The 23347-nt window shown below is 41.0% G+C and overlaps 1 protein-coding gene across 2 annotated transcripts in view; it reads right to left on the bottom strand.

Annotated features, from left to right (window-relative positions):
• Positions 1 to 21442, bottom strand: part of EPRS1 (glutamyl-prolyl-tRNA synthetase 1) — a 48189-nt gene extending 26747 nt beyond the window's left edge. Inside the window, exons 1-13 of one of the 2 annotated variants that reach the window (XM_036277503.1) lie at positions 21297 to 21442; positions 19329 to 19413; positions 17980 to 18079; positions 16983 to 17139; positions 15470 to 15609; positions 14149 to 14243; positions 9902 to 10028; positions 9004 to 9196; positions 7151 to 7322; positions 5492 to 5725; positions 4751 to 4835; positions 4261 to 4320; positions 3956 to 3976 (exon numbers count right to left, since the gene is read on the bottom strand). In XM_036277503.1, coding sequence (XP_036133396.1) covers positions 3956 to 3976; positions 4261 to 4320; positions 4751 to 4835; positions 5492 to 5725; positions 7151 to 7322; positions 9004 to 9196; positions 9902 to 10028; positions 14149 to 14243; positions 15470 to 15609; positions 16983 to 17139; positions 17980 to 18079; positions 19329 to 19413; positions 21297 to 21342 — 1515 coding nt within the window. In that variant the 5' untranslated portion in view covers positions 21343 to 21442. The remainder of the gene's footprint in view (positions 1 to 3955; positions 3977 to 4260; positions 4321 to 4750; positions 4836 to 5491; positions 5726 to 7150; positions 7323 to 9003; positions 9197 to 9901; positions 10029 to 14148; positions 14244 to 15469; positions 15610 to 16982; positions 17140 to 17979; positions 18080 to 19328; positions 19414 to 21296) is intronic. The other variant, XM_036277505.1, reaches the window with a different exon arrangement.
• Positions 21443 to 23347: the final 1905 nt, after the last annotated feature.

Genomic DNA, 23347 nt, shown 5'->3' with positions numbered 1-23347 from the left:
AGTTATCTTGGCTAGCACAGATTTTCAGGCGACTTAAGCCGAAAGGACTATGATTCTAATGACCTTGCATGTGGAAATCTATTTTTAACAAGCATTCCACAGGATGGTGAGGATCAGACAAGTTTGGGAAACCTTGGATTAATAGATTTAAAATGGCCTGGCTGGTGTGGCTCAGTAGCTGAGTATCAATCCATGCAGCACCAAGAGGTCACCGGTTCGATTCCCAGTCAGGACACATGCCCAGGTTATGGGTCAATCCCCAGTGAGAGACATGCTGGAGGTAGCCAGTCAATGTTCTCTCTCTCGTCGATTTTTCTATCTCTCTCTCCCTCTCCCTCTCCCTTCCTCTCTAAAAATCAATGAAGAAAAAAAAGATTTAAAACTTTTTCAGCCCTAAAATTGTACAGTTCTAAAAATCTCTGCATCAGTTTTCCATTTACTCCAAAAAGCCTATGGATTTCAAGGAGTTGCCCTGACAGACACCAAGCAGAGGGGACAGGACAGGCATGTGACTGAAGAGGCCCATTACCACACTTCCCCCACGACAGCTACACTTTTATTCACTGAGGTTTCCTCACCAATATTTCACTTAAAGAGAGACTTTTCTTATTTGAGGGGCAGGGGAAGAAGTCTCTACATACTTTATTTATTAGTTGGAGGCAGATGCAAGGGGGTTGGGATGAAACTTGGGGAAACATTGTTATATCATCATACTACTAAAATACAAACAAAAATTTTAAATGAAAGCAGTAAAGAAAGGTTGAGGAAGGCAAATAATAGCCCTTGAAATGAACACCTTAAAGTGGTGACTCTTCAGCCTTGATGGGAAGTTGAAATCTTACACACAAAACCAAGAAGAGAACTTGTGAGGCAGACACAGAGTAAGCATTAGAATGTCCCCTAGCAGTATCAAGATTTAAAATGAAACTGTGTAGCTATATTCCATTTATTAAGAGGCAGAAAAATTACATTCTAGTTTCCTGAGAAGATTTGAAGTCAGGCTAAGAAAACAAGGACCAGTCTTTCCAGGGGGACACTGCAAGTGTGACCCACCCCCACCTCACTGTGCCCTCCCCCATTTCCCTTCTCTCCCGCAGCGGGTACAACACTGAGACCAGACCAGCGCGCCCGGAGTTAATGCCCTTGGCTTTCGCAGAAAAGGCCTTGGAAAGGCCGAGTTACTGAGCGCGGGAGGGGAGAGCATCGGCAGAGGGATGTCTCAGCTCCGCCCTCGGTGCTTCTGCACCACACCAGGTGCTCAACTCGGTCCACTGACGCTTCACTTACATCTGTTTGCAGAGCTCGGAGGGGAAGACAGAGCAAGCTACGGATTACAAAGCAGTAGTGAGAGCATGTGACACGGACCCCAAAGAGATCTGTCCCTCAGAGGTCACAGGGACGTGGAAAGGAAAGGAATGTAGGAAGACCTCGTGAAGGCCAGCAGTGGGGACAAAGAGGTACGTGAGCAGAATGACTTCTTTTTTACTACCATTCAAAGTGTTAAATCCTGTTATGCTTTTTAAATCTTATTTTTCAATTACAGTTAACATTCAGTATTATTTTATAGAGTTCCAGGTGTGCAGCATAGTGACTGACACTTACATCCTTGACAAAGTGGCCCCGGTAAGTCTGGCACCCACCTGGCACCACACAGTCACCACAGCATTACTGCCTACCTTCCCTGCGCTGTGCTTTACACCCCCAAACTGTGCTCTATTTTTAAGATGGTGCTTAATGATAAAAAGATCCCCCCAACTTCGGGATAAACAAAACAGATGGGAAAATACTCACCTACCTGCACACCCTCCCACACCTCCACAAAATAGACATGAAGGCTTTGTTTTGTTTAAAGGCACAAATCCACAAGTATTAGAACAGAAGAGATAACCTCAAAATTCTGGAAGCTAAAGAACAACATATGGAAGCATCCCCTTTGCTCCATACAGCCAGGCAATTGCCTCTTCCCTACTTTAACAAAAGAAAGGAAGTTTCGTCTGTGAAAAAGGGTGTCTAGAACGCGGCAGACACAGGAACAGCTGATGGAGGGTACTCGGTGACTGTCTGATACGACATGTGATGGCCCTCGGCAGTCTTCCGTTTGGCCCCAAAGCCCTGGCAGCCAGGACTTCACACTTCCCACTCCACACTAAACATGAGCAGATAACCAGTGCTAACTGGACATCTGAAAAATGCCTTCAAGATCAAAGAAAAACGAAAATAAACAACCTGGAGGAAAGAAGTGCTATAAGTAAAAAAATACTATTAACAAATATTATAACCATGAAATAGGAAGAGGAAGTTATTTTGTAAAATCAGAGAACAAAAGCGAAATCTTGGAACTCTGAGCCCATGATGAACAACTCAAGGGTAGCTGAGCAGCTCTACCAGAAAGTGGAGCCAAATGAAGAGGGAGCAAACAAAACAAGACGACCAGTCCAGGAGGCCCAACATTTGCTCAAGAGAAGTTCCAGAGAGAAGGAAGAAAACTTAGCAGAGGGAAAAAAAACCCTAAGAAAGAATTTGAGGAAATTTCCCAGAACTGCAGGAATGAGCTTATAGATCGGAAGCCACACGTTCTTCCGACAGGCATGGGTGAAAACAGACCCAGACTGCAGCACATCACCATAAAATTTCAAAGTGAAAATACAGGCCACAGACAACGTCTCAAAAATCTTCATCCCAGGCCCCCTTCTCAGGGAGCTGCCGGAGGGTACAGTACAGCAGGGCAAGAGGTAACAGAAAGAGAAGGAAGATGCCCAAACCAGACGACCCACCACGGACGAGAAGGGGACTTGCGGGAGCTGAGGAAGACTGAGCTGGAAGGCAGTCCGCCCAGATCAGGTCCCAGCAGCAGCACAGAGGGCTGTGGCAGAGACGTCTCCCAGGCGAACATTGGTAGGAAAGTTGGAAAATGTGTGCAGAGTTTGAGACAGAATTAAAAACTAAACAAATGGCGGTGGGGGAGAGACAATCAACTACAAGAAAACCAGCAAGTTATGAGAAAAAGTAAAAGACATCATATTCCACGGTGGGAAGTCAACTGATGATGTCTAGAAGTGAAAAATCAAGGAGTAGCAACACATGTCATTTAGAGAAATAGGCAATAAATACCAAAAGAATGATCTGAAAGTGATTTATTTAGGGAGAGAAAATGGAAGCAAAGAAGAAAGAGGAATATGCAGAACTATTTGACTACAGTGAAACGTCTGTCATATATTCGAACTAAGTATACATCTGTAACTTTATTAAACCTTAAACCTTTAAAATTTGGATTAATAAAAGGTACACCAGTGTCACCACTGTAAATTCTACTTTGTATTTATTATTAGTAACTGCAGCAACAAAAAGAACCAATTAATCATTCCTTTATGTATTGAAAAACTGAACACAAAAGACTAAATAAAATAAATTCAAGACACATGCGAGACAAGCAACTACTTCTCGAGGCAAAGCATCAGCAAATCAAGCAGCAACACGGAAGTTTACAGAACACAATCACAGACAGCACCGCTTAAAACACAGCACTTGACAGATTTGCCTTATTATAGTGTCCAAGCATCTGCTTCCAATTAGTAATATTAACAACATCAATATGCAGTATTCCTCATTTGATGTTCATTTCAGAAACATTTTAAAAAGCAAAATTCAGTAAAGACACAGGGATTACAGTTAATGAACTTTCGATACAGCTCAATGGCATCTGTAACTTTAAAACTCTGTGCTCTCAGTACACCAGGGAACAGCAGAACAGGGTTAGCCAATCTTCCCTTTGCCACTGAGAAAACCAGAGGACGTTTTTCAAAACTAGGAATAGTGCATTTTCAGTGGGTTTGTAGAAGCACGTCTTTTCTATAAATGTGATTGTGTTTCAAAGCTGTAAAACAGCTCAGGTTATAAAATGTAATGTGCTAGAAGCTATGTGCTAAGTAAAGCAAATAAAAGCATTAAGTAATACCTTCTTACAGAGAGCTCGCAGCTTGAAAGCAGAAAAATGAAATGCAGTGTTCATAAAAGATTTAAGGAAAAAACTGCCACAATTCCCCATAACTCCAAGTTTGCTTGTTTAAGTCATTGTTACTTGTTTGGTATAGTTAATAGGCTTAATGCTCTTTATACAGTTTAAAAAAGGAAAACATTCCATTTTCCTGAAAGTGCACAATGATAAGATTCTTTACAAAATTTTCTCTACCATAAGCACACAAATGAATTCTATATGTAGGAGTTAGACATGAGAAGAGAATGAAGAGTCAAAACAAGTACCTTTTTGTTAAATGCCCAAATTTTATCCCATTCCATATTCACAACTGAACGTGAGGAGCCCTAGAAAAACAATAATAAAATGACTTAAAGAATAAGAAGTATTAATTAGAATATTTTCTTTAACTTAAGCTATGCATGTTAGAAAAAATAAGTCCAATAATTGCTTGCAAGTTTATTTCTGTTGGAATATAAACTTATTATGTACAAGCTAATTCAGTACCTTCAACAGGTGAAAGTCAAGAGATATAAACTGCACTGGGTTAAAATACTGCAGCTGTCTTTGTCCAACCCTAGCTCAGGAGTTTAGGACATTCTCAGTTCTCCATTACTATGAACAATGCTAAACATACTCTTTTTAAAAAACACTCTGCCCTTGCATTATAAGAAACAAACAAGGAATAGGAAGAACAGAAATAATAATGACTAAAGGGATATTAAGAGACACTTGAAAATTCAAGCAGAGAATCTGGGGAAAAAACCCGTCACTCACCTGAGCAGCAATAAACTGTTTCAGCCCTTCAACTGTCATCCCTCTTCTCAGCACACCACGAACCGTAGGAAATCGTGGGTCATCCCTGGGAAATGGGGACATTTTTAAGTACCAAGGAGATTTTTTAAATGTGTAGACGCAGAGAGTACAAACTACATTAACAGATATTATCTTCAGCTGGTTAAGTACTTGGACCAAGAGCTGACTGTAATGACTGGGTAGACCCGCCCCCAGAGCCCAAGTTCGTGGGAGAGGAAAGCTGCTCACTGTCCACTATTGCTCACTAAAATAAATGCATTACCAGAAACAGTACAAGCGCGTTTGAGAAAAGACACAGGACGACATCTTCAAATACGGAAAATCCAGGCATTAAACATTAGCTGCCTTTTTATTTAACAAGCGAGTCTCTAGTCTACATATGATCATGAGACCAGATCTATGAAGGACCAGAGACTCACAAGTACTGTACTTTTCTATTAAACACTGAGATCTGCAGGGGATGTGCCTCATGTGTTTTTCATCCCCATGCACCATGGCACACAATGTACTCTATGTTCACAGCACTGAAACAAAGGGGAAGGGCGACCGGATACACCGGAACAAATAGACGAGGACCAGAAACCCCACAGGCCTAGCACTCCACCTCCTCCCATCCATCCCCCACATCCCTCAGAGCAATTCAGAAGTCACTGAGACACCACGCCCTTACTTCCTCTCCATTCCAGGGAGCAGTAAACATACCATCCATCCACTAGTCCTTCGTTTACGAACCACGTGAGTTTTCTTTTGGACAGCACTGTGTTGTTGAGATTTAGCCGACTATATTCCCAAATATATGGTTTTCTTATGCCTAAAGCTTCAATAATCCAATAAAACTGCTCGTCTCGGTCATGGTATTCTGTTGTTCGCAGAGCATGTGTGACCCCTTCAATGCTGTCCACTATGGGGCAGGCAAAATCGTATGTTGGATAAACACTAGGAAAAAGGAATATTTAAAAAAAATCAACATGAAGCATTTTAGCCTTCCCATTATACACGGTAATACTAATTTAAAATACTATGCTTTACAAGGTACAAATTTCTTAAAAACTAACATGTTTTATGACTCAATAATAAAAGTATATCAAAATATTACGAGACTTTGAGAACAATGAATCAGTTACCAATTTTCAAAAAAGCAAATTTACAATTTAATAGACAATTGGGTATTGGTACAGCCAACTCTACAACCATATTTCTGTAATGACCAATGTACATCATGATAGGAAGGAAGATACATAATAAATTTTAGGGAATTTAGTTTATTAATATCTTAATCCTACATTCAAGTAAATAGAATTACTCTTGTAATTAACTGCATTCAAGAACAAACAAGAGAAAAAATTATGAGGCAAATTAAAAATTCATTTAAGATGGAATACTCCCACCCTGGACAGTTTTGCTCAGTGGTTAGAGCCTCAGCCCGACGATGGAAGGGTCATGGGTTCGATTACCAATCAAGGGCACGTACTTGGGTTGCAAATTCAATCCCCAGTCAGGGTTGTGTGGGTGGCAACCAACTGATGAGTCTCTCTCACATTGCTGTTTCTCCCCCCCCCCACACTCTATCTTAAAAAGAAAATCAATGAAAAAATATCCTGTGAGGATTAATCAAAAAACAAAAACCACAATGGAATACTCCTAAAAAAAATTTCTGCCTTAAAAAAAAAAAAGAACTGAACACAACACGTAAGCAGTTTTAGTTTGAATTTTAAATAATATATTACTGCATTATGACTTCTAATTTTTAAGATACAACTTCTTGAAGATGCTACATTAGGCTCTGCAATTATTTGACACTGAAAATGTGCACTTTCCACATGTATCTGAAGCATTTGCTTAGTGAGACAAGGAGCAATTGCCCTGTTAGAAATGAAGGACATATACACACATGTCCACACACAGAGCCGTCTGTCTCTAGACACACACATCAGCACCCCCTGGTTTAAAGTCTCATTAGCTAACCAGGTCATCACTATATTCATTAACCTCTTCAGAGGTTATGTCAGTGCGTGTATGTAGCAGGCTTCTGCAGAGTATAAGAAAACACTTTCTATGGTTGCTTTATGAAGTAAATTAATGAATGAGGAACCATTTAAAGAAAAAAAAATCTATTAACCTGAAAAACCACACAGAAAACTAATGGAAACTAGAAAACACACATGATACTTTCTTTCATTGTTCCTCTTTCTGCAAATTTTCAATTCTATCACATTTATGAATTAATTTATACCTAGCAGAATTAAAGTTAAATAGGGTCAAGAATCTTGGACTATTCTGCATCTATTCCAAGTTCACAGGGAACGTCAGAGCAGAGCGTGGCAGGCTACCGAGCGAGCACAAGGAAAGAGAAAACCTTACTTGTACTGATTTCCAGTTCTTGGGTGAGGCTGGATTTTGCTGCGGTACAGTGTCGGGTCCCTCAGGCACCCATTGTTACTGCTCATGTCAATTTTTGCTCGCAAACAACAGGACTGACCATACGGGCTCCCTCTTTTCATTTCTTCCCACATTTGCAGATTCTTCTCAACAGCTGAAAAATGATAGCTATATTAATTTATCCAATGTATTATTAATCAGGTTGAATTCAAATTCTTTTAATAGTTAATAAAGATACAATTTGATATAAATGTTCATATTCTGGTTTTATATTATCAGCACACTCCACTAGTTTAAAAAAACTATAATACTTCCAATATCTGGTACCAAGAGTAAATACATTGTTTTTATGCAGAAGTCTCACAAAACACTTGGGAAATGCCCTCTGTCAGTATGTTTTAAAAGAAGTGAAGTCAGTACATTCTATGTGTAGTGTTGATGAAGGCCAAGAAGAGGAGGCCTGAAGGTTTCTCTCATCCTGTTTCCCATTTTTTTTAAATTATTTTTTTAATTTATTTTTTATTGTTGACAGTATTACAGATGTCCCCTTTTCCCCCACTGACCCCTCCTTCCCGCTCCCACCCCCTCCCGCCTTCTCCAGCCTAATGTCTGTGTCGATTGGTTGTGCATATATGCATATAAGTTCTTTGGTTCATCTCTTCCCTCCCCTTCCACCCCCCATCCCTCTGAGGTTCGTCAGTCTGTTCCCTACTTCCATGATGCGGGATCTATTTTGGTTGACTGCTTATTTTGTTCATTACATTCCACAAATAAGTGAGATCACGTGTTTCCCATTTTCCATCATGGCCTAATGGGCCGGGCCCCCTCAAATGCAACACTGTTCCTTTGCTGCCTCGTGCCCAGGGAACAAACCAGTCCTGCCTGGCCCAAGGGGCCCATAGGCGACGGTGCTGCAGCCGTGTCTGTCTGGAGAACACGGCTCAGGCTCAGAGCGTGAGCCCAGGGCTCCCTCAGTGCCCCTCTTGTCATTCTAGTGGGAAGCAGGACACTCTTGTATCCAAGAAAATGAGAGATGATAGAAAACAGGTAGCGATGAGTTTAGTCTCAGAAAAAGAATGCTCTATCCCATGTGACAATGGTCCTACCTATGTTAGAACAGTGAAAATATGCCCCATGCGGATAAAAAAGACCTGTAAAACAATGATTCTCTGTGGAAACTACTGAGAGACGATGGACACATGACTTGCTCCTAAAGGATTAAGTTAGGTCTAAAAGTCCAGTTGGTAACTGAGAAATGGAGAAAGAAAAAAAAAGACCCCTGTAACTATTTGAATTTACTCTACTTCCCAAATGTGACACTCAAGATTTAACTATAATAGTGTGGAAGTTCTGACAACATACTTAATAGAATAAAAATGGCCCAACTCTGAAGCTTGTGGACAAGTGATGAATATGATGCGATTTTGTCAAGTGATATTTCAGAGACAGAGGGTAATGTTTACCCACATGCTGAAAGAAAGATTTAGGTATGAATAATATTAACACCCAACATTTTGCAAAAACCAAGTATTTAAACTGAGGGAAATACAGACATGCCGCAGGAGGAATCCTTCAGTGGAACAAACGCACTGCCCAGCGCTGCACTGACAGGTGAGATGCTCAGCACACACACCCCTCACGTGCAGCTGGGATGCTAACAAAGCAATAAGGCAAAGAGGACAGGGACAGAGAAGATTTCTGAAAGATGAACTAATGCATGAATCATATTGCCAAATGTGTTTCAAACCAGCATCTTTCACAGAAATCATGTTCTACTAAAGACACAAAGCACGAGACCAACATCAATTAAAATATAAAACACTAATATGCCTTACAGTTTTTTCTGTGTTTGGATTCTATCCTCTGCTCACGTTCGGCTTTCATCTGCTCGGCAGGAGTATCATCCACATAAGCCTTGCCTTCCTGAATTAGCTTCTCTGCGTATTTCATTATAGTTTCAAAATGATCCGAGGTATAAGTGAACTGGTCTGGTTTGATCTGCAACATTGCAACATCTTCCAGGATGACCTGCAAATAAGAACCCAAAAACACCATCGGTTTATTTTTCGTATCTCCTCGTATATTTTCATTCCTTGATAATGAGTTTTGGGCAAATGTGATACTACACCATCAGTCTTACTTAGGCTGAAAATAGTGGTGAAAGTTGCATATTAGACCAGAAAAGAAAAAGAGAGAGATTCATTATGCTGGCTTCCAAATTTTCAGCTGAGAAAGCTGATCTCATGATGGAGTGCTCCCTTTATCCGGACAAGCTGGCTATTATGGGCCGTTCTGACAATTACTCGCCCTCTCTTTGAATATACTGCAGTGCTTCTGAAGATGATATAAGAGGCTAGAAAACCTTCACGTTTCCCAATACCTCGTCGGTGTTTGTTTCAGCCATAGACTTAAAATTATATGACAAAAGGAAACCTGCCTCTGGTTACCAATTCATTTAGAAAGTGGTACTTAGAGAAAAATGAAGCACTTAGTAAATTCTATAACTCAGGAAGAAAAAAAAAAAACTGAAGTTTTTCATACGGACTCCCAGTATTTCTTGGCTTAGGTCTCAGACACAATATACAGACGAAGGAAAAGAGCATCTATGAAAACAAACTTAATTTACTGTCATGAATTAAGTTTCTATTTAATTCACATACCAAGAAGGTATTGGCCACCATCTCATTTGAAATAACTTTTCTGACAAAGGGTTATCACTACACCTTTAATTACCTTCTCAAAATCTTCCTTTTCTTTTTCAGGATTTGTGTCATCGAATCTCATGATCAGTTTCCCTTTAAAGTTAACCTGGTAGTGTTGGTTGAGAAGAGCAGCTTTGGCATGCCCGATGTGTAAGTAACTAAAACACAAAAACATTTCACAAAGAAACTCATTAACATGTCTTCACTAGAGACTTACACTTAGCCTTTCGGGGGAGACGAGAACTAAACAAAGCTCCTTCTAGTTGGTACTCCGTCTTTTCTTTTCGAACACAAAGTACTGTGATAGAAAATGTGACCCTGATAGGAAGAAAAGAAGACTACCACGTTTATAAATAATCTTTAAAAAATGTCATATGTAAAATCTTGACAAAGAGACGAGTTATTCACAAACATGACAACCTTTTTTTATGGAGGAATCCATGGTTGTTTAGTTAGAGGAAAGCTACTTCCAAAACTGTCTCAGTGCTACACGTGGAGCATCTTCAGGAGGACCTGATGCTCTGGGAACAGGCCCATGATGCACCTGGAGAGAAGCACCTCCGGGCCTGCCCACAGCGCTGGCGGCTGAATGAAAGAGCACTCGAGATCAGGAGGCCACAGAACAGCTACTTCCACTTTCTCTGAAGCCTCAGTAAGAGGATTGATTCTGAAGGATCTCGAAGGTCTCATCCAGCACCAAGGTCTCACTCCATGAATCACAATCTATGAAAACACTACTCTGTTCCTGTGGGCAGCTGATAATATAAGGAATAAAATGAACCAGAGGCAGTGTTGACAATACTACACACATCAACATCCTCCTCTATCAATGCAGTGGGTGAGAAGAAATACCCTACCCTCCTGCCGCTGAAAATACAGCTTACCCAGCAGCAAATGAGGGGCATGAAGCACAGAAGCTTGATCAGCTCACTGTTATTGATTTCAACTGATAATGGTAACTGCAGCAACACCATTCTAGACAGTCACCTAGTGTCACACACCTCCGATCTCAGTTGATATCAACAAGGGAGGAAAAAATAGACCACCTTGTATGTCTTTATAACCTTCTTAAAATAAATCCTTTTTGTTTTTAGAAATTCATACAGCATTCTAGATCAAGGATTCCACTTTAAGAAGAGTTTATATGCTCAGGTTAAGCAGACAAGTGTGATGCAATACATTTAGGGTAATTAAAAACTTTCTGCAAAGAATAAAGGGTTGTAAGTGGTATCCCAGATGAGATTCTAGAACATAAAAAAGAATGTTAGAAAAAAAAACTAATAAAATCCAAAAAAAAGATATGTTTAGATGATAATAACAACAATATATCAATATTGGTTCATTAGTTGTAACAAAAGTACCGTAGTAATATGAGATGTTAACATGAGGAAAAAACTGGGCGCAGGGTATGTGGAACTCTTTGTACTATTTTGCAGCATTCCTATAAATTTAGAACTATTCTAAAATGAAAAGTTTAGTGAAAATAAAATAGAGAACTGAGTTTCAAGAAAGGTACAGAAATACTGTGTGTAGTTTTCACTGAAAGAGCTACACCCATTACATGTCACTCCCATTATTAAGGGGAAAAAGACTAATAATCACCATATGCTACCTGACAGATAATGTGCTAGGCTTAATCTGGGAGAGGTGATAATATAAAACCATTATCTTACATTTAAAGATATTATTTCTGAATCTGAAATAATGTGTGCAGTTCTAACTATTCAAACCTCAAGAAAACAGACAAGACTATAGAACAGTCACGCCTAAGATAACTCAGATAATCAGCTCAAGAAAAAGCCTACGTTGGAATATAAAGAAAGAAAGATGCATGCTGCGTGAGCTAGCACTGATGCTGGATTGGCTTCTGTCACATGGAACAGACTCAGGCATATAAGAGATATGGACTCCAGCCCTGGCCGGTTTGGCTCAGCGGTTAGAGCGTTAGCCTGCGGTCCGGAGAGACCCGGGTTCAGTTCCCGCTAAGGGCATGTAACTTGGTTGCAGTTTGTCCCCGGCCCTGGTTGGGTCGTGCGGGTGGCAACCACTCGACGTGTCCCTTTCACGTCGATGTTTCTCTCTCTCTCTCTCCCTCCCACTCTATCTGAACAAACAATGGAAAAATGTCCTCGGGTGAGGATTAAAAAAAAAAAAATTTAAAAAAAAAAAAAAGGAGATATGGACTCCAGAGCCAGACGGTGCAGGTCTGAGTTGGCATGTTACTAAAACGTGTTATGAATCAGCTTCAAAAACCATCTGTAAAATGGAAATAATAGCAGTGCCTTTCTCAAAGGGCTATTAGGATTAAATAAGTTACTATAGCCCGGCCGGTGTGGTTCAGTGGATTGAGTGTCGTCCCGTGGACTGAGAGGTCTCGGTTCAATTCCTGGTTCTCATGCCCAGGTTGCAGGTTCAATCCCCAGTAGGGGCTGCAGGAAGCCCCCAATCGATGTTTCTCTCTCACATCAATGTTTCTATCTCTCTCTCCCTTCCTCTATAAAAAGTCAATAAAAACATATTTAAAAAAATAAACAGGTTACTATATGTGAAGTGCTGGGTAGTGTGTGCACAGAACACGTATATATACATGTTAGCTAAGAAGAAGAATAAAAGGCAAGAATCAAGCCTTCTGGCCTTTCATGCAAGAAAAAAAAATACTTAAGAGATAATTAAAGAATTCTTTAGCAGTATAAAGAAATATCAAAAATATGAAAAACCTGAACATTGATTTATATTCCAAATCCCAAAACTGTATTCAGCCAAAAGCATGGTCTCTGAAACTGATATAATTTAGCACAAATGAGGAACTTGCTATTCCAAGAAGTGACAGAAAATATAAAACAATTCAAAAAGGACAAATGTTCAAATGGCATCATTATAAACAACTACTGCTAGGAAAGTGGCTTTTATCAAACCACTGAAGTCACTATTCAACAGACAGCCATGACTTCTCACACCAAGTACACAGGAGCAGAACACTGGGCAGCAGGGACCCAGGACCTCTGTGGGATGCAACCAGGTAAGACAGGTATAATTGATGACTAATTCCACTCAGTCGACTACCAATCAATCACTTAAATGATTTAGTCTGTGAATCTCCCAGAAACATTATTTCTTTCACCTCCTTTATTTCACCACCTACATCAGCAAGCTTAGAAAAGCAGAGAGAAAATGGGGAATTCTAAAACTGGCTTTGCTGTTAAGGACGCCTGTGAAATAGTTTGCGAACTACTAAGGAAAGCTAAAATAAAACTGTCTGCCACCTTCTACTGTCTACACATTCCATTCTCCACAGATGGGGAAGAATTTAGCTACATAATATAAAACTTGAAATTAAATAAAATTTGGGAAAAAATCATCTCATTTAAAAAGTGTGGTACAATACCACCCTAACGGCTAAGTTCCTCTGCCTAACTGCGGAGTAAGAGACATTGTATTGCATTAGTATCATTGGAAGAGCTCTATTACAAAGCTTGTCTCGTAGGCTTCAAAGAGGCTCAGTCTTGGGGGTGCTGGGCAAAGTGTGAAGCAATTAAACTCCTATTATTTTCTACGGGTGCCAAGAGTGAAAAGGATGGGGAAACCTGCTAAAAATTTTCAGGACTGCCCTTCCTTTATTTGGAAAAAAAATAACTGAAAATAATTCTACCATAACTTCTGCCGGTAATGGCACACATGTAAATCCTTATTAAATGAAATCCTAGCCCTGGCCGGTTTGGCTCAGCGGTTAGAGCATCCCCCTGCGGTCCAGAGAGACCCGGGTTCAGTTCCCACTAGGGGCACGAACCTCGGTTACAGTTTGTCCCCGGCCCTGGTTGGGTCGTGCAGGTGGCAGCCACTCGATGTGTCCCTTTCACATCGATGTTTCTCTCTCTCTCTCTCTCTCTCTCTTCCTCTCTCTCCCTCCCGCTCAATCTGAACAAAAATGGAAAAATGTCCTCGGGTGAGGATAAAAAAAAAAAATGAAAGCCTAAAAAATCTCAAAATGTAAATAAAGCTTCAGCCTTTCTATTTATGGATATTTTTCTATTATAATTAAAATTCTATCTGGGGTAAAGGACAAATGTTGTCTCTCCCACTGAGTTAATAAACTAAAACTATACATTTAAAACATTAACTGTCAATAATTAAAATAGGATTAAGATATTTAAAATTTTAACTCCCACAATTAAAATCTTATTTTATTCTACATTACCTATTAACATCAAAAATATTTTATAACTCCCTACAGGTTTTCCACTACATGCATTCAATTCTATTTTCAGTTTTATTTCTCACCCGCTGGCCTCCGGAGGAAACCTGACAGTGACCTTTCCCATCTCAGCACCTGGAAGCTCCACAAATTTCCCAACATCTTGCTTTTTCTGAGATGCCTGAAAATAAACAACAACGAAATAACATTTACATGGTTAAATGTTTAAGACTATATATATATATTTTTTTCTTTATTGATTTTAGAGAGAAACATCGATGAGAGAGAACATGATCAACCTCCTCCAGCATGCCCCCCACTGGGGGTTTGGCTCACAACCTGGGCATGTGCCCTGACCGGGAATCAAACTGGCGACCTCTTGGTGCATGGGTCGGTGCTGAACCACTGAGCCACATCGGCTGGGCTGTTTAAGAATATATTAATCCAGCCCTGGCCGGTTTGGCTCAGCGGTTGGAGCGTCGGCCTGCGGTACAGAGAGACCGGGTTCGGTTCCCGCTAAGGGCACGTACCTCGGTTGCAGTTTGTCCCCGGCCCTGGTTGGTCGTGCGGGTGGCAGCCACTCGATGTGTCCCTTCACGTCGATGTTTCTCTCTCTCTCTCTTCCTCTCTCTCCCTCCCACTCTATCTGAACAAAAAATGGAAAAATATCCTCGGGTGAGGATAAAAAAAAAAAAAAAAAAAAAGAATATATTAATCCAACTAATACTCCCACAGAATTGACAAAAAGGCTCTGCAGAAGCCCAACACTCAATGGTCAGTGGTTCAAAAAATCAAAGAGCCCTGGCCGGTTTGGTTCAGCGGTTAGAGCGTCAGCCCGCAGACCAAAGAGTCACAGGTTTGATTCCGGTCAAGGGCATGTACCTCGGTTTTGGTTTGGTCCCTGGCCTTGGTCAGGGTCATGCGGGAGGCAACCAGTCAATATGTCTCTCTCGCATTGATGTTTCTCTCTCTTTCTCTCTCTGTCTCCTTCTCCCTCTTTCCCTCCCACCCTCCCTCCCATTCTATCGGAAGATAAATGGAAGAATATCCTCGGGTGAGGATTTAAAATACACTCACACACACACACACACACCAAAGAATAGGAGATTTCAGAGCACAAAAAGATGGTATACCTAAAAATAACAAGACCTTAGTTATTTGGAGTTTGAATTTCCTGAGGGATATGTGATCACTAGACAATCATCATCTTTTAGACATACAATTATGTAGATTACAGCTTTATGTAGCTAACCAGATGCAAAGGCAAGCCAAGACTTACAATGGCATAGTCATCCAAGAAGATCCTTTCATACTCATGAAAAGAAAATAAACTAACTAGGAAGAATTTTCTTTTCTGATCTGGGGTCTCAGACAAAGATGTTGGCATTAAGAAATGAGAAAGCTTACCACTTTAGCTTTGGCCGTTGAAACATTCCACTTGGCACCTACTGACTGGAAGGCCTGCTGGGCTTCGAGAAAGCCGAACCAGCGCTTCACGTGAACCGGAGCTTTGTTCTGCTGCAGCTGCTCCTGCCACGCCGCACTTTCTATGAGCAAACATAATTTTTAAACCATTCAATAGATCTGCAACTTCAAAAACAAAGTTTCAGTGTGGTTAATTTAAGTCAAGGAGATGGCTTAAAGTTGTGCTTCTATAATGAGTGAAATCTGGGTATACGCTGAAATGTTTTCCAAAACTTTAATATACTTTACAGAATCACAGAAGTTAATTAAAAATATTTTTTCATCCCGGACGGTGTGGCTCAGTGGTTGAGCGTTGACCTGTATACCAAGAGGTCGCCAGTTCGATTCCCGGTCAGGACACATGCCCAGGTTGTGGGCCAAAACCCCAGGGGGTGGGGGGGGGGATGCAGGAGGTGGCCAATTGATGTTCTCTCGTTGATGTTTCTCTCGCTCTCTCTCTTCCTCGCCCCCTCTAAAATCAATAAAGAAAAATTTTTTTTTCAGTTCAGTTCACTGAAATGAATACTAAATTCTGCCTAACACCCACTGCAAGGCTATTGCTACATTTCATAATTAAGAAAAAGATATAAAGAGATCAATTAGAGAACAAAATAAAAGTTAAGCTCAAGAGGTCGCTCATTTCTTCAGATGTAATATCATAAACAGGTACTGAAGGAAATTTACTTAATTTTAACATCATAAAGCTATATCCTTAAGATATTATCTTTCTTTCATGAACATTAAGTCAAAAATCTATATAGACAAAAATGTCAAGACAAACCTATACATGAAAAGCTCTAATGAGAAAAGGCATTCCATTTATGTTGGTTATCATTATAACAATTTAATTTAATTTGGAGAAATGTTTAAGTCACAAAAAAGTATAGAAAATATTTTTGAAATCCCACATGACTCCGATTTAAAGAATAAAAAAACATGGCATATTTCCTTCTGGTTTGTTTTTATAAAACGTAAATTAAGAAAATTCAGATCCCCTTTGTACTGCTCCACAATCCTACACCCTTACCTATTGGAAACTAGTCACAGAAGATGAAAAAGTGACCTCCCACAGGGACACCTGCAGCTCACCCCCCTCACTCACAGCCCTACTGAGCAACAGTGCTTGGAGTAAGTAATGGCTGAGACAGGACAAGTCTAACATGAATGGGATGAGGGCTTCTTTAGCAGGAACAAGGCCAACTCCAAAGGCAAGAGGGGATGTGAGGAGTGAGAGAGAGAGATGACTTCCAGGGACAGCAGAGGACATGGAACTCCTGTGACTGGGTAGGAATAAAACAGCTGCGGTGGTCATTTCTTTGTAAGAAAGTCCTAAGTGACTGTCAATAAACAGATAGATAAATGGATAGTTCATTCAGATACACAAAAGCATTTGTACTTCTTATCGACCAAAACATTAAACAATTAAAACAGAACATTCTTCAAGAATTACGGATACCTTTCAGGGTGGCCCAAACACATAAATCTGCTAAGCTCAAGGAGTTTCCAACTAAGTATGTTCTCAGAGACAAGCAATGACTGAGCTCATTGATGGCAGAAGTAAACGAATTACATGAAGACAATTTTGTAGCACTAAACTCCAACCAGTGATCAATCTGTGAACACAGAAGAGAAAAGAAATGCAACCCAGAATTTAGATTTAAATGAAAACAAACAACCTCAGTTAGAACCCTGCCTTTCTTATAACACTGATAGAATTTATCATGATGTGGATTTAATTCTAATTGCCTAGATTCTAAATTGGCATGTATATAACACTTGTTGTTTTTCTATACTTGCTTGCTTTTTTTTTAGGGGCATTATGGGGCAATTTCAGTGAAGAAAAAGAAAAAGATACGAGAACTGGCAGCTGGAAAGAACAACCAACCTGACTGAACCCAACAGATGGTGCCTAGATAAAGCAGATTCATCTACTTGCAACATTTAAAAGTAAACAACTGGAAACTAGTCTTTGTATTCTGGATTTTATAAGAATTAGAAAAGTTAGAGCTAAATACAAACAGAAAAAAAAAAGCCATCTGAAGTGCAACATTGCTGTAATTAACAAGGTATATACTTAGAAAGGAAAATGGGGTCCAACCTATGTGTGTGACCCTGGGCAAACTTCTTAACCTTAACTTTTTCAGGCCTGTTGCCTCATTTGTAAAGTAAAGGAATTGCGTAAGGTGATCAAAATGGTCCCATCCAGTTACGAAATTCTAGGAAGAGGAAGACAGCACTCAATAACCCAACAGGACAGCTAGTATGGGATTAAAAGTTCAAAGTTAAAAAGGAGCTAAGAGGTGTTTTTTTTTTAAATAAAAAAAGAATGAGAATTCCTTAACTTGGTCTACAACTAACACTCTGCTAATATCCTTAAATCAAATAACAGTACATAAGCCAACGATAAAGTGATGTTCTCAAAGAGCAGAAGCATAAATCAAAACAAATCACACCTCGGTATGTTCCATCAGGTTGGAGCCATAGAGCCCAGCTGTAGTTGCGACTCTGGCCAAGTAGCGAAGTATGGAATTTATGTCCGTGAAAACCACATTTCTAGAATATAAGCATAAGACAAAATATTACTGTGGCTCCAGCTTAACAGTATGAGACTTATGAAAAAATGTAAAAATAAAAATCTTCTATTTACCATGTATTTTCTACTACAGCCCCCCCAAAAAAGTAATTTGTTTTTTGTTTGTCGAATTCCAATTTGTTCTGCAATGTTCAGCTAAATCCAACACTTGACTTCAGAGTAGATTATCTATATGATGTATCATCCTTCTAATTATTAGTTTCTACACGTCTATTCAGTGGTGAAAATAAGAAAATATAATTGGACTATTGAGAATAACTGGTTTAAAATTGCCCTGGCCGGTTTGGCTCAGTAGTTAGAGCGTCAGCCCGCGGTCCAGAGACCCGGGTTTGGTTCATGCTAGGGCATGTATCTCGGTTGCAGTTTGTCTCCGGCCCTGGATGGGGTAGTGTGGGTGGCAGCCAGTCAATATATCTCTCTCACATTGATGTTTCTCTCTCTCTCTTCCTCCCTCTCTCCCTCCTGCTCTATCTGAAGATAAATGCAAGAATGTCCTCAGGTGAGGATAAAAATTAATTAACTAATTAATTAATTAAAGCAACAAAGCCAAGGACATACTGTCACGGAGAAGCTAGTTGGATCAACTTCCAGGTAAAGATAGAAGATCAAACCCCAACAAAACTGTTTTTTAAAGATTATTTTTAAAGACCCAAAACCATCCTGGCCAGTGTGGCTCAGTGGTTGAGCATCGACCCATGCACCAAGAGGTCACTAGTTCCATTCCCGGTCAGGGCACATGCCCAGGTTGTGGGCCAATACATACTGTGAGGTATACAGGATCGATGCTCTCTCTCATCAATGTTTCTATCTCTTTCTCTCTCTCCCTTCCTCTCTCTTAAAATCAATAAATAAACTTATTTAATAAATAAAATAAAGACCCAAAGCATAAAAAAAAGAGGTAAGAGATAATAATAAAATAATTCTTATCAAATTTATTTCCTATTACTACTAACTTTAAATACTTCCAATTTTCCACAAGAATAAATTATAATGGCATTTAAAATCCTTACATATACATCTTTCTGTACATTTCAAGTTTCTTTTAAACATTACAAATATAAGTCTCTGAACATAGTTCTTTTAGAATAGAGAAAAGCATACTTCTTTTTAGGGACTCTACCAATTAGCAAGTAAAACAAACATACAACATTTAATCCTGAATATTTTTTAAATGTTCAGTACTGAAAACAAAGATATAAAAACACTTACTCAGACACACGAAGAATATTCTCTTTCCCTTCTTCAACAGAAATGCTGACATTGTCTTTCACATGTTCTACTGCCAGCAAAGGGCCTAAAATAATAAGACGAAAAGAATTCTCTTTATAAATACTAAAGTATTTAAAACTTGAATCATAAAGCAATAAGGATGACTTAGCAAACCAATATTACATCTTGCAAAGGGTAAGCATTTTACCCAGGAGTCTGTACACAAAAAGGAGCAGAGTCTTCTGATTTTAGAAAAACAACAAATCAGAAACAAGTCGTTGGCATAGTCCAACTGCTTTTGAAGATGCTTGGCTTCCAGTTAGGGACTCTGAAATTAATATTTTCCTCCCTCAGGAGACAAGAAAAAATCAGAATAGTGCCTTGTATAAAAGCTATTGTTAATAACAGTATTTGAGTGATTGCTATGTGGTAGGTACTGTGCTAAATGTTTTACAGTCTTTAAAATGTTTAATCTTTGTAGTAACCTTAAGAGGTAGACACCTTTATCTCCATTTTACAGGAGAGGAAACTGAGGCTTGGAGGGATTCTAGCCCAAAGTCTTTGACTAAATATGTGGCAGTTGGTATCTGAATGCAGGCCTAAGGCAGTCCAGAATTCAAAATCTAAAACACGGTGTCTTCTGGTTCTCAAGATATAGTAAAGTTTACTACATAGAATCTTTTGTCCCTTAATTCCAGCAACGAACCCTATGTGGAAGATACCATTCCTCTGTTCTTAAGGAAATTGTGGGAGAAGCCAGGTAAGGGACTTGCCATGGTCCCACCACTAGAAAGTGGCAGCCAGGATAGGACTCAGGTTTCCAGGAACCAATGACTTTATTCTTAAACAAACTCATAGATAGAGAAAACTTTTCAGTTGGTTACCAGATGGAAAGGGGGTTTGGGGAACCAGTAAAAAAGGTGAAGGAATTAAGAAGTACAAATTGGTTGTTAGACTGACAAACCTCAAGAGAAGGGGGGAGTGGGGGAGGGAAGAGATAAACCCAAGAACTTGTATGCATGTGTGCAGGGCCAATGGACAGACAACAGTGTGGGGAAGGCAGGGGGGGGGGGTCAGGAGCGGGTTGGTGGGAGAAAAAAGAGAGCCATCTGTAATACATTCAACAATAAAGGTAAGTTTAAAAGAAAAAAGATCTGGGCTTCTTGAACATTAGAAAAGTGCCCCGCTGTCTATACTATACATGCACATTAACAACTGTGAAATCAATAAACCAAATTACTTCGTGTAACTTTCCCAAAGTAATAACAAGGCAGAAATTCTAAGCTATCTCCCCACGATGCCCTTGGCCACACTGGAAATGCAATTCCGAACTGAACTCCGGGTGTATCAGGAAGATGACAGCTCCCATCTTTCCCTGCCATTTACTACACCTACCGGGGGAGAAGGAAAGCAACCCCATTCGTCTGCAGTGTGATTGGACGTTCCAGTAATTACCCTGCCACCTTCAATTAAAAATAAATGCGACCTCAGCTGAAATGTTAAAGGCTGCTACGGTCGTCTGCCTTGGTCCCTTTGAACCCAAAGAAAAGTCAAGTCAAGACAAATGGATTAAAGATCTTTTCTGAAAGGATGGACAGGAGAGGTGATAAATAGGCGGGGGGTGGGGCGGGGGTAGATTCTAAAAGAGAAGGGAATATAATGGGATTTTAAGTTTTAAAAACCATTTCAGAGAGGGAGAGGGGAGCTGGCTGGAAGTCATCCCGCTGAGAGCTCGGGTCCGAAGCGCAGCCGAGCGTCGCCCACTCGGTCTTCAGCCGCAGATTCACCGGCCGGGGCACAGGAGGCGAGGGGCACAGGAGGCGAGGGGCACGGAGCCTACTCCGAGTACCGTCCGGGGCGGGGAGAGGGAGGCCTGATCCCCGTGACCCTGTTCGCCGCGGCGACCTTCCCGCCGCGCACCCTCCCCGGCTGATGCAACCCGCAGCGGCCGCGGCCTCGGCCCCTTACCCAGAGGAAGGTCAGCCGAATTCACCGTCAGACAGAGCGTCGCCATCCCCACGGGTCCGCGGAGCCACCTGTCAGTGCGCCTGCCCGGCCGCGCGAACCACTCCGGAGGCGCCGAAAGCGAGGAGCTGCAACGTGTGCGCGTGCCTGACGCTGTCGCAGCCTCCGCCGCGCCCCTGCGCCGTGGCCGCCGGTCCTCGCGCGCGCCGCTTACGTCATCGCCCCGCGCCGCCTGCGCGCGTCGCCCCGCCCCGCCCTGCCCCGCCCTGCCTGGGCTGGGAGACCTGCCGGACCTGCTTCATTCCTGCGGGACAGGCGCTGGGGCGGAGGATGCTCACGACACTTCCTAAAGCGAGGCACGCAGGGGACAAGACCAGATTCACGCAAAGCTCGGAGAAAATACGCAAATTGTGTTGTTTATTGTCGGCGAGCGCCATGTGTACGTAAACGCAGAACACGTGCTGGAAGCACACCCCTGGCCCACAGCCATGGTGGCGCTGGGAATGCAGGAAATTCCCGTGTTTCCTCTATTTTATTCCAAAGGAGAAGGGATTTTCAAGAGTTCTTTTCGTACTTGAAAATAATAGTTAAGCCCTGGCCGGTTTGGCTCAGCGGTTAGAGCGTCGGCCTGCGGTCCAGAGAGACCCCGGTTCGGTTCCTGCTAAGGGCACGTACCTTGCTTGCAGTTTGTCCCTGGCCGGGGTCGTGTGGGTGGCAGCCACTCGATGTGTCCCTTTCACGTCGATGTTTCTCTCTCTCTCCACCCCCCCTCTATCAGAACAAAAATGGGAAAATGTCCCCCGGTGAGAATAAAAAGAAAATAATAGTTTAAAGAAAGGATGTGTTGGACTGGGTGAAATAGGTGAAGGAGTTAAAGAGCACAGATTGGTAGTTACAAATCCTTCATGGGGATGTAAAGTACAGCATAGGGAATACAGTCAGTAATATTGTAATAATTATATATGGTGCCAGTTGGGTACTGGAAATATCAGGGGGAACACTTTGTAAAGTATATGATTGTCTAACCACTATGCTGTATGCCTGAAACTAACACAAAATAATTTTGAATGTAATCTGTAATTTGAAAAATTTCTTAAGTGAAACATTTTTAAAGAAAGGATTTAGTAATAAAAGCCCCTGCCCCAATTTGTCTTGGCATTGTTTGCCTGGACGGCCAGAGCGTGCCTTTCAGAGGGTCATCTGATTCCTGCTCTTACATCCGCAGTGAGGTGTGTGCTGGTAGTCAAGCTCAAGGGGCCAAGGATTGATTGCAAAAATCATCTTAGCCTCATCATTACCCTCAGTTTCTCTTAACCTCCAAAAACCATCCCTGTTTTTGCTAGAGAGCACCTCATAAATAGGGAACTTAATGCAGCTACAGAGGGGTTATCGTTATCTGTCCCAACCCACCAGCAGAGAAGCTACCTCTTTATAGCTGTCCTCCAGAGTAGATAAAGCAACTACATCAGAACAAGATTTCTTCCACTACCCCTACCTTCCTATCAGAATCTCTAAGGATGGGATCCATAATCTCATGAAGTTCTCCAGGTGATTCTGGGCCAAACTCTGCCTTTCTACCTCCCTTTGTTTGTGATTGATTTGTCTTCTGCACACTCTGCTTATTCTTAAGATTCATGTTTGCTGAAAAACCTTATTTATCTTAGACATCATACTGAGCGTCTTCTACCATATAATGCACTAGGGATACAGAGAATCTGGGAATTACTTATTTAACAAATGAATAACCAAATAACCTGTCTTAAAACACTTGAAGGTGATGAGGAACTTAATACTGCCCTCTGTTTCTAAATCCTCTTACTATGCACCTAAGTCTGCTTTTCTGTACCTCTGTCCACTTTCCTCTGATGCTATACAGAACAGGTCTGCGCCTCCACCTGACACTCTCCTGTATCAAAGGCTGTCATTAGCTGCCCATTCCTTTGCTCCTTAGGCCAGGTGTCTCTTGTCCTTTTAACAATCCAAATGATAGTTTTAATCTCTTCCAGTTTCTCTTTTCCAAGTACACTTCTGTAGGTCAATGTGCCTTTTTTTTT

This window comes from Molossus molossus, unplaced genomic scaffold (genome assembly GCF_014108415.1).
Source record: "Molossus molossus isolate mMolMol1 unplaced genomic scaffold, mMolMol1.p scaffold_m16_p_23, whole genome shotgun sequence".
NCBI classification, from domain to species: Eukaryota; Metazoa; Chordata; class Mammalia; order Chiroptera; family Molossidae; genus Molossus; species Molossus molossus.
This window is presented reverse-complemented; position numbering and strand designations above follow the sequence as displayed.